This window comes from Channa argus, chromosome 3, assembly GCF_033026475.1.
Source record: "Channa argus isolate prfri chromosome 3, Channa argus male v1.0, whole genome shotgun sequence".
NCBI lineage: Eukaryota > Metazoa > Chordata > Actinopteri > Anabantiformes > Channidae > Channa > Channa argus.
This window is the reverse complement of record NC_090199.1, coordinates 13,017,380-13,032,986: the sequence shown is the minus strand read 5'-3', so window position 1 is coordinate 13,032,986 and position 15,607 is coordinate 13,017,380. Positions and strand designations below refer to the sequence as shown.

General features: G+C 35.7%; 1 protein-coding gene across 3 annotated transcripts in view; it reads right to left on the bottom strand.

Moving 5' to 3' along the window:
* Window positions 1-422: 422 nt before the first annotated feature.
* The window catches only part of rnf24 (ring finger protein 24), a 28,074-nt gene continuing 12,889 nt past the window's right edge, over window positions 423-15,607 (bottom strand). For all 3 annotated transcript variants that reach the window (XM_067497163.1, XM_067497162.1, XM_067497161.1), the window contains 5 exons: window positions 13,550-13,699; window positions 9,813-9,855; window positions 8,733-8,774; window positions 5,647-5,726; window positions 423-4,539 (listed from right to left, as the gene is read on the bottom strand). In XM_067497163.1, the coding sequence (XP_067353264.1) occupies window positions 4,398-4,539; window positions 5,647-5,726; window positions 8,733-8,774; window positions 9,813-9,855; window positions 13,550-13,692 (450 nt within the window). In that variant the 5' untranslated portion in view covers window positions 13,693-13,699 and the 3' untranslated portion in view covers window positions 423-4,397. The remainder of the gene's footprint in view (window positions 4,540-5,646; window positions 5,727-8,732; window positions 8,775-9,812; window positions 9,856-13,549; window positions 13,700-15,607) is intronic.

Genomic DNA, 15,607 nt, shown 5'->3' with positions numbered 1-15,607 from the left:
TTTTTGTCTGATGTATAGTTATTTCAATGCATGTATTATATGTTTAAAACATTTAGTTTTTATATAAGTGTGTAGTGAGCATTAGCCTTATTGTCATTTAAATAACTTCTAGGGTTTATTCAGAATTGGTACGGCTTGTTAGAAACTTCTCACCCATAAGCTTGTATGAAACAAAATTTCATCAAATGGATCTTGACACACCAAGTGAAATTAAAGCAGCTGTGTAAAGTCTTCAGACCCCTTCACCTTTTGCAAGCTTTAGTTTATGCCTTTTTTGAAAAATGTAATTCTTGTTTTAATCTTTTACTAATAACATGGTCTAACCATAGTTACTGTGACATAGTGAGTATTTTCTTTGGATTATAATACAGGTGATGTTAAATATGCATGGAAGAGAAAACAAACGAAAAAGAACACTGGAATATTTCCAAAATTTGGAAACTTTATTTACAGTTCAAGTCAGTCACATGCAACATTTTTCTAAAATGAATAAACATGAAATTAGCAAAAACAATAAAAGGAAAATGCATATTATTTTCTCCAAAATAGCAATATACAAAAATAGAGCTTACAAATACTGTACAGCAATTGTCTCCAAAAATATTCTGCTGCAGAATTCTTAGTCTTACAATGTCTGTGGGAGTCCACAAACATAATCAGTGTTAACAAAACAAAGAATGGGGTGTGTGCGCAAAGGATGTACTCAGGTACACTGGTAAACATTGGAGGGTTTGTCTGGGGAAGTTATCTGTGAGTTGGAAGGACACTACAGGTGCTACAGAGGAATAAATAACACGCCATACAAATTCAGGGAGGCAGTGATAGAGAGAACACATCACCAAAACCAACCATGGAAATATAATGAAACCCCTCATCTAGAAAGGAAAGCATAGAGTTTTTAATCATATTCTGCCAGAACAGTCTGCCACCAAACACTGTGGCCTAAAGGGACGGCTAATGACTTTCTGATGCCATCATTCAAACGCCTTCTACTGCGAGGATCAGTAAATGTTTGATGTGAATTGGCGTTCCCGACTGTCGTATTTCATCTGACTGTGTCTTTCTATTTATAATATTGTTAACTCAGAAGCAACACTGACGTCAATGATGATTTCACTGGTGGGAAGACAGTCATTACTGTATTCATGACTGGCTCAGTTTCCTGTCTTTTTTTGGCCACAACCTGACAGAGACTCCTACCCAGCTCCTTGTATTTTATTTTATTTTATTTTTTTAAACAGAAAACAGAACCATCATTCTATTCGGCTGAGTTTTGGATACATGATGTTTCACTTTGAACTGGCACTTTGTTTAAAGTGGGAATAGGACGGCACATACGAAGGAACACAGGGAAGTTCAGGTGGAAAGGCTGGAAGTGTTTACAATCAGACACAACACCTAAGACAACCAAATTGCTATGAAGGAGCACTTCCTGTGCTGCATCCTTATAAAAACGCTACCACAGGTGATACTGTCTACAAACATTTAGCAATGATAATTAGCGACTTGGCTATACAAAATAGCCTGAATTCACATGAAATCTTCTCATGTTCTTTTCTTTTTCAAGTGAACCTTACATTCAAAGACAAAACTATTTGTTGGACAAAAGCTTTAAGATCTAAGTTATTAACACTGAACTATAAAATATGTCATCGTTTGGGGACAGCTGCAAAACTACTAGCCAATGTATAGTCAAACCATTGATAATAATAATCAACGCATACCTAAGGATGTTGAGCTTCATTTACTGTAACATTTGCAAGTTTGCGTAATGGTCACAACCTAACTGAACACCAAGAAGTGAGAAAGTTGTAAATACTGTATATAGAACCAATAGAACCATAATAAAACCAACAATGCTGCTTATTTTGTTCAACCTGAAACCACAATCATATAGTAAACCATCAATAAAGTAAAGCGTGATCTCACCAATTAACACAGGCCTTGTCTTTTTTTGTAACTTAAGGTTAATGTGGTTTCTTTGAATATGAGTTTTGTTAAAAGCATTAATAGTCTTTAATCAGTGTGGCATAGAGCTGCACTCCCAGAAGACGACTGGGACTCTTTAAGAGCAAACCATCAGGTAACAACTACACAAGAGGATAGAAAAATATTGCTCTCTCTCTCTCTCTCATCTAACTGTTGGCATTTTCACCAGGCTCTGAACCAACCACAAAGGTCAACACTGTGGGATGTGGGCAGACATTCAAATCAATCCACAGAGAGTGAAAATGTTCTTTTGCCATGGCTGCTTGTTAAGCCATCCACATGTGGGCAATTCTGTCATGACAGGATTTGGTCCAATTGGAAATTTTGTGCTCTAAAAGCACAATTAGTAATTTTTAAAATAGATTTTCTAAATTTGTACATGATGTGCAGCATATTTTCATAAAGATAATAAGGAAACTAGAACTTAGTTTCTCCACTAAGAATTCAGAATATCACCCTGTTAAGGAATTTAAGCCTTTGAGAGGACCAGAACTCATTAAAAATATATTTAATTGTTTTAATCCTGCTAGCATGTTGGTTGTTTTTTTGTATTTATTTATGGAGTAGTTTTTTAAGAGATCTGGATCGGGAATTGTGCCTTTAAAATAATGTATGATTGTCATTTCCCAGCGCATCACATGAAAATGACAATCTCCAACTTATCTTAGGACAATCACTGCAAACCACACCTTTTTTCTTTCTGCTACCTTTTAGATCAGCATGTTTACTCACAACAGCTGAAAGAGCTGAGGGCAAAAATCTCAACAAAAGCAGGGCTCAGAGTTACTGTATGTGTGGCACAAAAACAAAAAGCACAGTGTGCCGTACAGAAAAGAGGGAGAGAGGCGAAAGTACCAGAATGCTGCAGCCAAAAAGCTGAACTATTCTGTATATGTGTGTATGAAAGAAAATGCTGCTTCATTACAACATGCTGACCACTGACTCTCTGACAGCCCAGGCAAGAGAACAGCTCCAACCTCGCTCTCTGTGCATGTGTTTTACATAGTGTATATCTTAACTAAGATATGCTAATGATTCACTGTCAGTATATATGATGTAGAAGTCACTCATTTACTCTATGCAGCTGTGCCAAGAAATAATAATAAATAAAACAAAAAATTACAAATATTCTATTGGGTAGGAGTAGTTGGTTATGTAAGGGTTCATTTTGAACTCTTTCTAAAATGAATTGTTAATAGTTTTCTGGCAGGATATGTAATCCAAGTTTAAAATGAACATTTGTTAAGATTTTGTTGCTTCATTTTAACCTCTCAACATTTACGCAGCTCGGCAAAATAAGACTGGCCCATTCATCTATGAAAGATATTTTGTTTAATATTGCCTCATTATTAGTGTTTGCGCTGTAAAACTGTTTTATACATAAAGCACCAGGTTATATACACTAATACGGGTTTAGATGATCACAGTTGCTTTAGTACTTATTTTAAATTTTGATTCAGAGGTCCTAAGTTATTTTAACAAAAGAAGAAAAAAAATGACCTATATCTGAGCTTACTAACAGCACTGTTATAAAGAGGATGTTACCAATAAAGTCCTTTAGTGAAAATAAGTTTTGTTCACTGTGTAACCTTTCTGTTTTGGCAGTATAGGAAAAAAGGATAAGAATCACACTATAAAGAAAGAACCGAGTGATATGCTAACAAATTCTAAAGGCTGGATTTTAACACATTCACACCTTTCACATTTAATCAGACAAAATGTCTTGTGGTTGAGTTGAGCTTAAGTTATGTGTGTGTGTGTGTGTGTGTGTATGTGTGTGTATACGGTATATGTGCATTTGTGCACAATTTGAACAAATTATAGTCCAAATTTCCTGACATCTACTAACATTGGTGTTGTTGTCCCTTTTATATATATTTTTTGTGAGTTTAAAAAAGAAAAGCTAAGTTTACTAATTAAAAATAAAAACTTATGTGGCTTTGAACTGTACATAGAAATAATAGTTAATGATAAAATGTAAAACATTACCTTGCTACTATGATCACAAGCAATTAAGTTTTGACTTCTCATAAAGTGCTCATTAAAAAAAAAAACATATTTTAGAGTATTGTAGTTCTTGGCTTTTATGTTTTTTCCACCTCATCTTTAGCTGGTGTTCCCAGAAAAAGTGCTTTGGTTGTGAAAAACATATCAACCACATCATGGCCGAGAATCCTCTAGATCAAATCCTCTAGACCAAGTCTTCTCTTCTTCGTTCATGAAAAAAAAATCCTTTTGTGAACAATGTAAAAATAAGAGGTGACAGTGTGTGCAGATTCACATTTCTTTGAAAATGTCTGCACAGTAATTCCAGTTTCTCTGGTCTGTCCACAGACCCAGACCTGTTCAGGTGAAAGTATGAGTGATGGGATGTGTGTTTGTCTGTAGTGTACTGCTTGAGAAGTCTGCTACACCAGGTTCTCTATGCCGGGCAGAGGCTGCTGTATTGGTACAGGGGGATCCGTGCTGCCAGCCTGCTGGGCAAGCTGCAAAACGGGCATGTTGCACAGCGGGCAAACTTTCCTCACTTCCAACCATTTAATGAGGCACCTAAGAGAAAAAAACAACCAAGATAAACATAGTTAAGGCAGGGACACCAAAAACTAGTCACTATTGTTTTGTCTAGAAAAGAACAGAGACTCAAACATTTGATGTGTGTCAATCACCGCCTGTGAGCTGGTTGTGCAGCCACTTGTTGGCAGTAAAACATTCAACAGTAAAACAAAATCAAAATTGCCATAAGTCTACAACCAGAAGCAGAAGCTCAAACACTTGGGGATAAAGGGCCAAACAATTATTAAAAGGTTAACAGTAAATTTACCAAATGAAAGTATTCTGATGTGATTTGTCCCCTACCCCAGCCCACAAATTTCAAAACATCTTATTCTAGGTTTGTTAATTTGGAGATAAGAAGATATTCTTTAGTCTGTTTCATTCCATTGTTACGAATGTTGAGCGCATGTGTGTGTGCGTGTGTGTGTGTGTGTGTGTGTGTATATATATATATATATATATATATATATATATATATATATATATATATATATATATATATATATATATAATTATTAGTTGCAGTCCTAGTTCAATGTTGTGTCTGAGTATAAATTAGTGAGTAATGTAATGTAATGTTTTTAACTTCTTTTTATCATTTATTCTGAATCATTATTTAGTAGCTATCTGCTTGGACTGTGTGTTTTCTCTTTATAAAAAACATTGCTTTACTTGCACACACACTAAATAGAGTGTTTACACAGTGGATTCAGTGAGTGGTGACACACTTGCTGGAAATGGGGAAAAAAACTAGGCCAGGGGAGGTTTCTTGCCGATATAAACAACCAAGTTGAAATGAAGGTGAGGATTCAACTTGGCTCCAGCGATTTACGATATTATGCGTAATTCCTCACTTCATTCACACTTAGCTTTAGTATAATATGTTTGATTAGATAGTTCTTAACCTTTTGTTACTATTGCCTTATACTGCACTAACAGAGACTCCTGTCAAGCCACTAACAATAACACATTCGCTTTAATCACTGAAATCTTCTCACTGTGAGCTAAAAATCTATTATTTTGTTATGAAAATATGTTCTAATTAAAAGTATGTGTTCTTGCCTCTGTGGGTTTCCATGAAAGTTAACAAAACCGTTCACTTACTTTCGATGAAAGGCATGTTTGCATGGACAAATTCCCAGTTCATCTTTCTGTTTGAACTCCTCCAAGCACACTGCACATATCTGAAAGGGAGATGGGGGGAGTTAAAGGCTTTTTATCTGATAAAGACATTGCCAACAAACAGATCAAAGTTTTTGCGTAGTTGTCTTTCTTATTCTCTGTCCCCGTCCCTTTCTGCAGGTGTCCCCGGCTTTGAAGGTGTGTTTTTCCAGTGGGCACCTACCCGTCCTACCAACCTGCCTAATCTTATGTTGTTTATTTTGTTGCTCTTTTCACAAATGCTCAAGCAGAATGCTAAAATGCTACACTTAGCTAAGATTAGCATATTGTTTGTGAATTTAATTTTTGTCACTCTGTTGAGACAATTTAAAATAATTAGGCAACTGACTGATGGTTTGTTGTTGTTCTGTTGAAATATGTGATGAGGCTTAGTGTGTATGATTTCTTTATTATTTTAGATTTCGTCAGAGAATTCACCGGTCTGAATACATTTCACAGCAGATGTCCTTCTCAATACCCACTTGCTTTTTTCTTAATAAGCTTAACATATCATAATTTAGAAATCAGCAATGTACTCGTAAATTTCGTAAATACAGTTTTACTGAAAGGGAAAAATTCCAGGGTTTCCATCTTTATTTGCAAGCTGACAATGCATCCAACGATCCTGGTTGAGAGTAAAGGCTGATTTATAGTTCTCAGTCGATACTAGTAAACATCAATGCTGACCTATGCAGAGAGGGGAATTGTGGGTAACCATAGGTCACAGAGGCCCGGAGCATATACCTCCCAAATCTCAACAATGCCGATGTGTGTCAACCAAGCTGATTGGATAATGCAGGGAGCAAACTCTGTGCTGTCTTTAACAAAACCTGAGGTTAAATCCTGCGTGAACATGTCAGTAAAACTAGTTCCTGGCTAGTGAAAAATAGGAGATGAGTTGATGCCTGACTTCCATTACAGTATAGATAAAAGTGTCCCACAACATTTACATCAGCAAACTTCAGCCATGCAGGGGTAAGACTTTGATGAAAGGAGGTTTTAATTTGCCACACTGATTTTTTTGGCTCCCTAACCCTGCAACCATTACTCCTTTAGAAACAGAGTTTTTCTCAGCTCGTTATGGGGGGTGAATGGACAAGTGAGGATGAAAAGAACAGCATGGGACCTTAGTCTTTTGTACTGAGGATTTCTGGACACAGAACAATTCTCTGTGAAGAAGTCTGTTTGCTCTCTTTATTGGTGAATAGATCAACGATTTTGTTCTGTTCAGTGCCTTGTATGTGGTGTCACACTCACAGCTGAAATCTGGCACCCTTAAACAACTTCTGACAGAGGCTCCTTTCCCCAAATTAGTGAATTATTCCTGTAAGCTTTAGTTAAAGATTGCATGTATAACACATTTATTTAATTTTGTGGAAAAACAATCATGGAATTCATCATAGAAAAAATACATTAAAATGTACCTGTCAAAACAATTTTTTTAAAGGTTTATATTTCTGCTATGAAGACGAATGTGCGATAATAACAATTACCTAGTAAGGTAATAGTAAATACTTTCTTTATCTACAGATCTGAATCTGTTTGTTTTTTTGTTTTTCCACAAACTAATATTTTGCCTTCATAATCTATAGGTATCTCAGTTGTGAAAATCAGGCAAAACCACTAACAAACTGAGAGAAGCATAACTACAATGACTTTAATGCAAAATATTATTACACAATTGTGTCATTTTACAACCCACGCCGTGGTGTATTGTGTTGTTTTAAGTATTAAGTACTGTTTTAAGTACACATTGTGTGTAGAATTATTGCAGCCCTAGATAATGTGTTTGAAAATAATAACTAGGTCTACTTTAGCATGACTACAGTATGTATTTATCACTTTCTGAACCTTGTGATCTTTGCATAATCCCATTGCTGGACTGAGCCTCTTAAGCTCTTCTACATGTTATAAATATAAAGCAGTTACTGTAGTTTATATGCTTAATTACATAATGAGTGACTGTCTTTATAAAATAGACACTAATTTTACACAAATTGTTAGTTTAAATTGAAAGAAGGGAACCCATGTTTGCTGTAGTCTTCCGCATGCCTTAAGTTTTGCCCACAGAACATCACAATAAGTCAACCACTGTACCTACTGTAACCCAATAACCAACAGCAGGGCTGGTTGTTTTGGTATTTGTTGTGTGCATTGACTGTGTGCATTGACTGTATATACACAAATTCATTTTTTATATTGTATATTATGTCATATTGTGAAACATAAATTCTTTAGGAAAGATTATTTTCTACATTTCTACATGTTTTTAAAAGTAGGCCACTTACAAATACTTGTGTGTGCATATGTCTCTGTGTGTTTATTATTGAGCTTAAACAAACACAGCTTGGTTATGTTGTCACAGACTTCACTCACATGACACTTACTGATAATTCCTCTCAGTTTCTAATAACATAAACAGTAAAGGCCTGAAAGGACACTGAGAAATGTCAACACTGCTGGTAAGAAACTGTTCAGCCTCATGTCAAAGCACAGGTGAAGATGCTATTGTTTTATTTACACTACAGTGTAAAAGGCTTGTGCTCTTAGCTGGGGCTTAGAATTTCTCCACTCAAGCGTGTGTTTTCTACTTGCATATTTACAGCCAAGCTGAGTTGGCATACAGCATTATGCAATAACAGTAGGGTGCAAAGACATGACTTAACCACAAGATGCTAATTTTCACATGACAGCGTGTAAGGACAGCTGTACTCAGTGTTAAATGGTAAACAATGTGTATGTCATCACTGTCATTCCCTAACTAGATAAAATCCATAATCCTTTAAAAACTAAAGGCCCACATGTATCAATTTGTACAGCAGAAATAACAGCCTAAACATTATCATTTGTCCTGAAATTCAGACGTAGCAAACACAGTTCGTCTGCTCCCGATGCACATTACATAACAGTACTTTGTAACAGGTAGTTAACTAATCATGAAAAAACACTGCTGTCCACTAGATATACCTTGTTGTTAAAGAGAAGTATCATCAATAGATTATAATTAGAATAATAAAACTAGTTCTTACCTCATGCAAGTTTAGTTCTTTGACTTTTTCTTTCTGAATGACCTAAAAGGCATAAAAACAGACAAGAACAAAGTAGTCACTGACACTAAAACTGTATCAGCAACAGAGGTAAAAGCAGCTTGTCTGAAATACAAAAAGACTGTACTGGACTGTTCTAAAAATCCATTGTGATGACAAATTAACGATGCAGGATGAATAAAGAACATAATGGTAAGGTTTAATACACTAAAGCCACTGATTTCAATCAAATACATGAACACTAAACAGTGATTCAGGTTATGCTTATTGATTCTAATTCTTGTTATTCGCCATTTCAATTCCAAAATGGTATAAAAATTGTAAGGGTCTACTGTTTAAATAACAATCTTTCTTTTATTGTTCCCTTTTCTCATTTTGATGCAGTTTTTTAATGCCAGCTAAATGGGTATCCCCCGCACAGAGACCATCGTTGATGGTAGTGAGTAAATGTGCACCAGAACAGGGGAAAAAAGATGCGGCACTGGAAAACACATTTGGACCAGTTACAAAAAGTGAGATTATGGAATAAGGGTAACGGGGCTAGGAGACTGCAAAAGATCAAAAGCTGACAAGTCTTTAAGTTTATGCAATTTTGCTATAAAAGTTTGTTCAGATTTATTGTGCAATTTGCTTCCCACATGCATGGTGCGGTGTCTTGTTGTCTTTATTAAACTGAAGCCACATATGCCAACTTGTTTTCAAACAAAAGAACATGCTGTAGCATTGTTGGTGATGTGTGTGAATTGATTCTCCGGACAGATAGCTATGTACATCCTCGCAGTTATGTCGCCTTTGTTTAGAACAAATAAGAAGAACCAAATTTCAGTTTTTGTCACAGTTATCCAGGACTTTGCATAAAAAAAAAAATCTCTGGAACCAATTTTTGATGCCCACCCACACCAGCAGCTGCTGCAAGCTTCAGGAAAATAATGTAGCAGAACTGCTATTAAGGGACCATCTAATTTCTCCTATGCTACATGGATCATGTATGATTTCTTTTTTTATGCAGTGTATGCATATGGTCCATGTGTGTGTGAGAGAGAGTGTCACTCGAATGCTTACTTGTTTGTATGCATATAGCTCTTTGTGAGCCTGGTGCCGTAACCTGGGGAGACGTGAAGACAAAACATCTTGTTGATTAGTAAGATAACTTCTCCAACCGACTAACAGAAACAAGCTATCCATACATCCTAGAGAAAGAGAATAAAACAACAACCATGGATATGATTTCCTTCACATACTTTTGATACCAGCCAAATGGGTGCTAGCAGTTAAAAGCAATTATCAATCAATACACAATATCATATAAATTCTACACTCTGGTATTGACATTTTATCGATGTTACACCCCAGGCTTATTCCAAAGTTACAGTTAAACAAAGGCAGGCCAGTGCACATTGTTGAGATATATATGTTTGGGTGTGCATGATTTGCACGAGGAGATGATTCTGCTTCAAGCGTACATCAAGGAAAACAATCATTTAGAGATTACAGAAAGGAGTGACAACACAACAAGAGAACACTTCAGTAAAACTCTACTAAAAACTGTATTTGTTTTGCTTTGCAATGCCAAGCCAAGTTATAGTTACATTCTTAAAATCTCATGATGACTTTGTATCTTGTCAGAATTAGTACTGAACTGTATATTGTAAGTTGAAGTAAACATCAACTCACAATATCACCCAAAATACACAGCATCAGGCATTAATGTAGTTTATTAAGGCACTCTAAAATAGGTCGCTAAACTCTAAGTAAGAAGGGGGGTATGGACACACAAAAAAGTTTCAGGTTTACATAAAACAGTTGAAACTTTTTATTGACACTGCTCTTGTAATGAGCAAAAACAAACAGCTCTGTGAATAAAGAGAACAGAGAGAGAGAGCAAGAACAGAAAAGATTCTGAGTACTCAGAATGGAAATAAAACATGTAGAAAAAGGGAAGAAAACAAGAAATGGAGAAATAGGAGACATTCATAGGTTTGTAAGATTTACCTCCATTACAAGTAACCTTAACCTCTCGCAGCAGAGTGAGAGAGATCTGTAAAACAAGCAGCACAGTCTAGGAGAGAAACTGACATTTTTGAAAGAGGTCAGCAAGTAAAGGTGCAGACTCCCAAAGCTCAGTAGGGGTCAAGGGTAAGAGGTTTGCTAAATGGCCCTTAAAGCACATTGTAAAAGTGGACAAGGACAAAAACCAGTTAAAACATTTAATTAAGTTTGCAAATTGACCTTCACCCTAAAACAATTATTCTAATGATTTGACTATTATAAAACTCAAAATATACAATAAAAAATGTATCAGCCACCATTATAGTCAAGAATTGTTTGGTAGATTTATAAATAAAGAATATGTTACAAGCTACAGCAACATGTGTACTCTGAACTTCTTTGTAATGCATATTTATATATTAGGCCATCTTCGTAATTACAGAAGGTTTCCAACTCTTCACTTTAGAAACACACCATGCTCAAGAAATACTTCTCACAGCTGCCTTGCATATTTCACACATATATGTGTGGACTGAAGACTCACTGATAAAGTTGGTTGAGAATATGTGAGAATAGCTATGGCTTATGTCAAACCAGGCGCACATGTTTGCATTTGCAGAAGTAATGACTTTTCACACAAACTCTAACAATTCAATGGTGGCTCTATTTACCTAAGAAAAACAATAATGTTGCTTACTTCACAAAAGCTGTTGAACACCTCTTTACACGGGATCATTGTAATATAGCTGTCATGCTTAATAGTTTTTGAGAACCTTAAAACTTTAAGAAAAGAATCTAAATATAACTTTACATTCATGATCATCTTGGGCCAATTCCTTTGGGAGACTGCATCTTTAGAAGCTTTTTACGGAGCAAATTAGCTCTTTATGCCTTTATTAAACTGAAAATATTGACCTTAAGTATTAATCATGGTACTGCATCAAAGTCATGCATCAAAGTTTCTCTTTACAATTAAAAGGAATTGCTGGAACACAGGAGTAGTTCAGCTACTTACCATTTGCCCTGCAAGATAGGATTTGACAGGGTGGCGAGGGTTAATTTTGAAGGGTACTGCTGCTTATCACTAGGTAAAAGATGCTGGATATTATTTATTTTCTGTTTGTTGCTGCCAGGAGAAAACCTGTGCAGCAACAACAGCCAGGACAATTTAATGAAACCAACAACAATAAAATGATTGCTAAGAGAATGACCACTAACCAAATCCTTAATGTGAAATAATCCATTCAAGACCCAATCTTTAAAAAAGCTTTGAAATGAATGTAAATGGCCACAAACAAACATTCAAATGAAAATGTAATATACTAAATACTTTTAATTAACACAGGAGTATGAAGACATTAAAGATAAAGATAAAGGCTTATTATTAATTCCTTTGACGCCAAGTGCCATGATCATAATAGACAAGAGGCTTTGAATATGGGCATATTATAATTTTTTCTATACATATTATCAAGACACCAATTCTTATAGTAAGCTGTGTTCTCTAAACTGTGCTGTTGACACATTTTGCTTTTTTTGTGAAATGCCTATTAGCAAAACAAATACAGAAACACATATTTCTAAAAGACAAATTACTTAAATTATGCTCAACCCAAAAGTACAGTGAAAAGTGCCATAACATGATTCTTAGATATTTATTAGGTATTTCAAATTACTGTTTTTAAACAGAGTACAATAACTATCTGGGTGCAGACCTGTTTAGTACTGACCTTTGCAGCGTTTGTACCTTTGTAAACCAAATTATTTATTAAAAAAAAGTCTCTGTTAGCATAAAGCTATTAAGAAAATCTCTCCAGGTCAACATGTTTCTGCATAGACACAGTTAGAAACATAAATAACTCAGGAGCGGAAGTGACCTGAAATGTACAAAGATGTGTTATCACAACACTTGCACAATGACAGTCTATGAATAACATTCAGTTTTTATTATCATGATTATTATAAGGAAAGTTGCATACAAGGGGTGCTACTGAGAGTTTGCTAGTGTTCCAGGCTTTCCTGGTCTTCTAAGACAGTCTAAGAATCTTTTCTGAACAAAGGTAAGTGAAATGAAAATTTAAAACTAAAATGTGTAATAAAAAGTAACTACAGGAATGGGGTAACAAAGGATTTTTTAATTAGGACAATGCATTGCTGGCTCTGCTTTGTGCTCTTCTCTTACATAAATATAAAAAAGGGGAAAAACCCCACTGAACATGTTTAAACTGACAAAATGTATTGAGGTTGGTGCATAGACAATAGACTAAACAAAACACTTTCTGTAGCCAAACTACTGGTGTGTCTAAACTTCAAGAACTGTACAGCAACAAATTAGTTTAATATTAAGACACTTGATAAAAGATGAGATGCAGCTACAATACCAGGATTGTTACTTGAACATAGCCATCTCATTCGAGCATTGTAGCTAAGATGATGCTATATAAAACACAGAGGTGAATGCTGCAGCAACAAAATGGCATGTATAGTGCAGGACCTTACTGAGTCATTTTTAGTTATGTAGCAAACCCTATGGTTGCAGTCTAGACTGTTTACATAATAATCCTAGTAGTTTTTTGAGAGATATATAAACACTGAAATTTCTATCCTGGCTTGGAAAGTGTCCATGCCAACTTATGGCAACATGTGTTGCACCATCACCAGGTTAATCATTTGCTGCACCCACTAAACAGATTATTTTGACTAGCCAAATAAAAACCTTTTGCCACAGACCCAAACAACAAATCAACATCATGCACAGATTAAAGTCTAAGCAAAGTCAAATTTAAAGTTAAAGGGTGCATGTATCTTACCTGATTAAGTAGCAGCAGAAGAGGAGGCTGAGGATAAAGACAAAGATCGCCGTCCCAAACACCACAATGTAGATATTAAGGGGAAGGTTCTGGAACCCTATACTTGGCATTCTGAAACTGTAGTGAGGGAAATCGGAGGTCATGGATATTCTGTATAAACAGAGAAAAATGATATAATACATAAGTGTTGTGTCTGTGGACAGAAAAAAACAACAACAACAATGAAAGAGAAAGACACAAGGCAAACCTAGAACTGGGGGTAATGTTCTTCTTCAAAATAGTATTATTTTCAATATTACAGCAATATATTGGTTTTGGTTTCACTTATGACTTACTTTAACAGTTAATGGTGCTGTACCTTCTATCAACGTACATGGCTTTCTTAATTTTGCTGCTTTTTTGCATGAATAAACTGTTTTTAATTTTTTTATCAATAAATGCTATACTATTTTTATAGTATTGTTAGTAACACGTGTGACATACAGCACAGTAGCAGTTGCTTAGATTGGAATGTTACGTGGAGCAACACTATGCAACCTGCGTAATGTGTGTATGATAGCAGCTGGGTCTCAATTGGGGGGCGGCATTGTTCAGAGGATGTGGTCTAGGAGGTCTTCAAAGGCATATGGCCTCTGTAGACTGCATTTAACATAAAAGTCAAGTAGCTTGAACCTCTTTGTTAAAAATAAATATTTGTAATAATATAATAATAATTTGTATTATGATAATAATAAAAGCCTATCTTGTCATATTTTATGAAAACTTGCCCCTTTTTTTTTAATGTAGCAGCTAGTTAGCTTATCACTAACTAGCTAGCCATCACACATGCAAACATTGCTACTACATCAGCATTACAGAGGAACATAGATGATACATCGCCCCACTTTTCTCAATCAGGGTCCAACCTTAGTGATGATTTTCATACATTGGGAATGAGAAAAGAGGTTCACATTAAATATGATACTATACAAAGAGTTGTAATTATAGTCTATCTAATGTATTTACACTATCTGCTCTTGATTTTGTCCTCTGTGTATGGAGTGTGCTTTGAGTCCTCTCTGTAGAAAGATAAAAGGACTTAGTTCCTAACTGCTGGGACTGGTATATCTGTTTTGATACTGTGTAGGTTTATGGGTTTATGAAAGTTATAGGAGTGTTTTGGTCCCCTTAGAGACAAATATTACATTCATCAAAAAAGAGAACTATGTACCTTGTCCTCGTCTATCTAATGACCAAGTGACCATAATTGTACGGCTGATTTATGAGGGTTTGCTTGGAATGTAAAACAAAACTTAAACCTCTACACTAAAATCTACACTGAAAGCAAACAGTAGGGCAATGGGGCAAATAACTAATACTGCGTTATTAACATCCTACATGTCTGTCTACAGTTTTCTACAAAAATTACATAAGTGTTGATGTAGGGCCTAAAACACTATATACTCACAATGTGTGACTATTGCTAATAATCCTTTGGAAAAACTGATTCATTTGATGAAGCACGCCAACAAAACTCTACAGGTCAAGTCCTCTTAGGCAATACACCAAATGGACATGACTAGTGACAAGTCTATGCCTCCTCTCAGCAGAGGAGGAGGGGGAGACAGGAATAACTTTTGCTCCTTTTGGAACCCTCTTCTGTGCCCCTTCCGTTCCCAAACATCGCGAACCTCTATTCTCTCCTGGAAAGTGGAAAGTTTTGCTGTGGACATTAACAATCCTATCCTGCTTATGATTTCACCATATGTGTAATACCAGTGACCCACAATCTTGCTGTTATATAATATCAGGGTCTCACTATGGGGACCTGTGCTGCCTCACTATGTTTAGGATATGCTCACCTCTCTCTAGCTTTATATAAAGGGTGTTGTTCTTGGCAAAATCTAGCTCATATCAGAACAGGCTTGACAGGAATAGTAATTTGAAGTTGTCTTTGTGTATAGTAGAACATATGCAACTGAATATTTGCAGGAGAGGAATGGGTAGATTCACGGGCACAAAGACAAGATAATGCTTGAGCAGGGGTTGTTTTGTTTAATCTGAACACATTGCATTCTC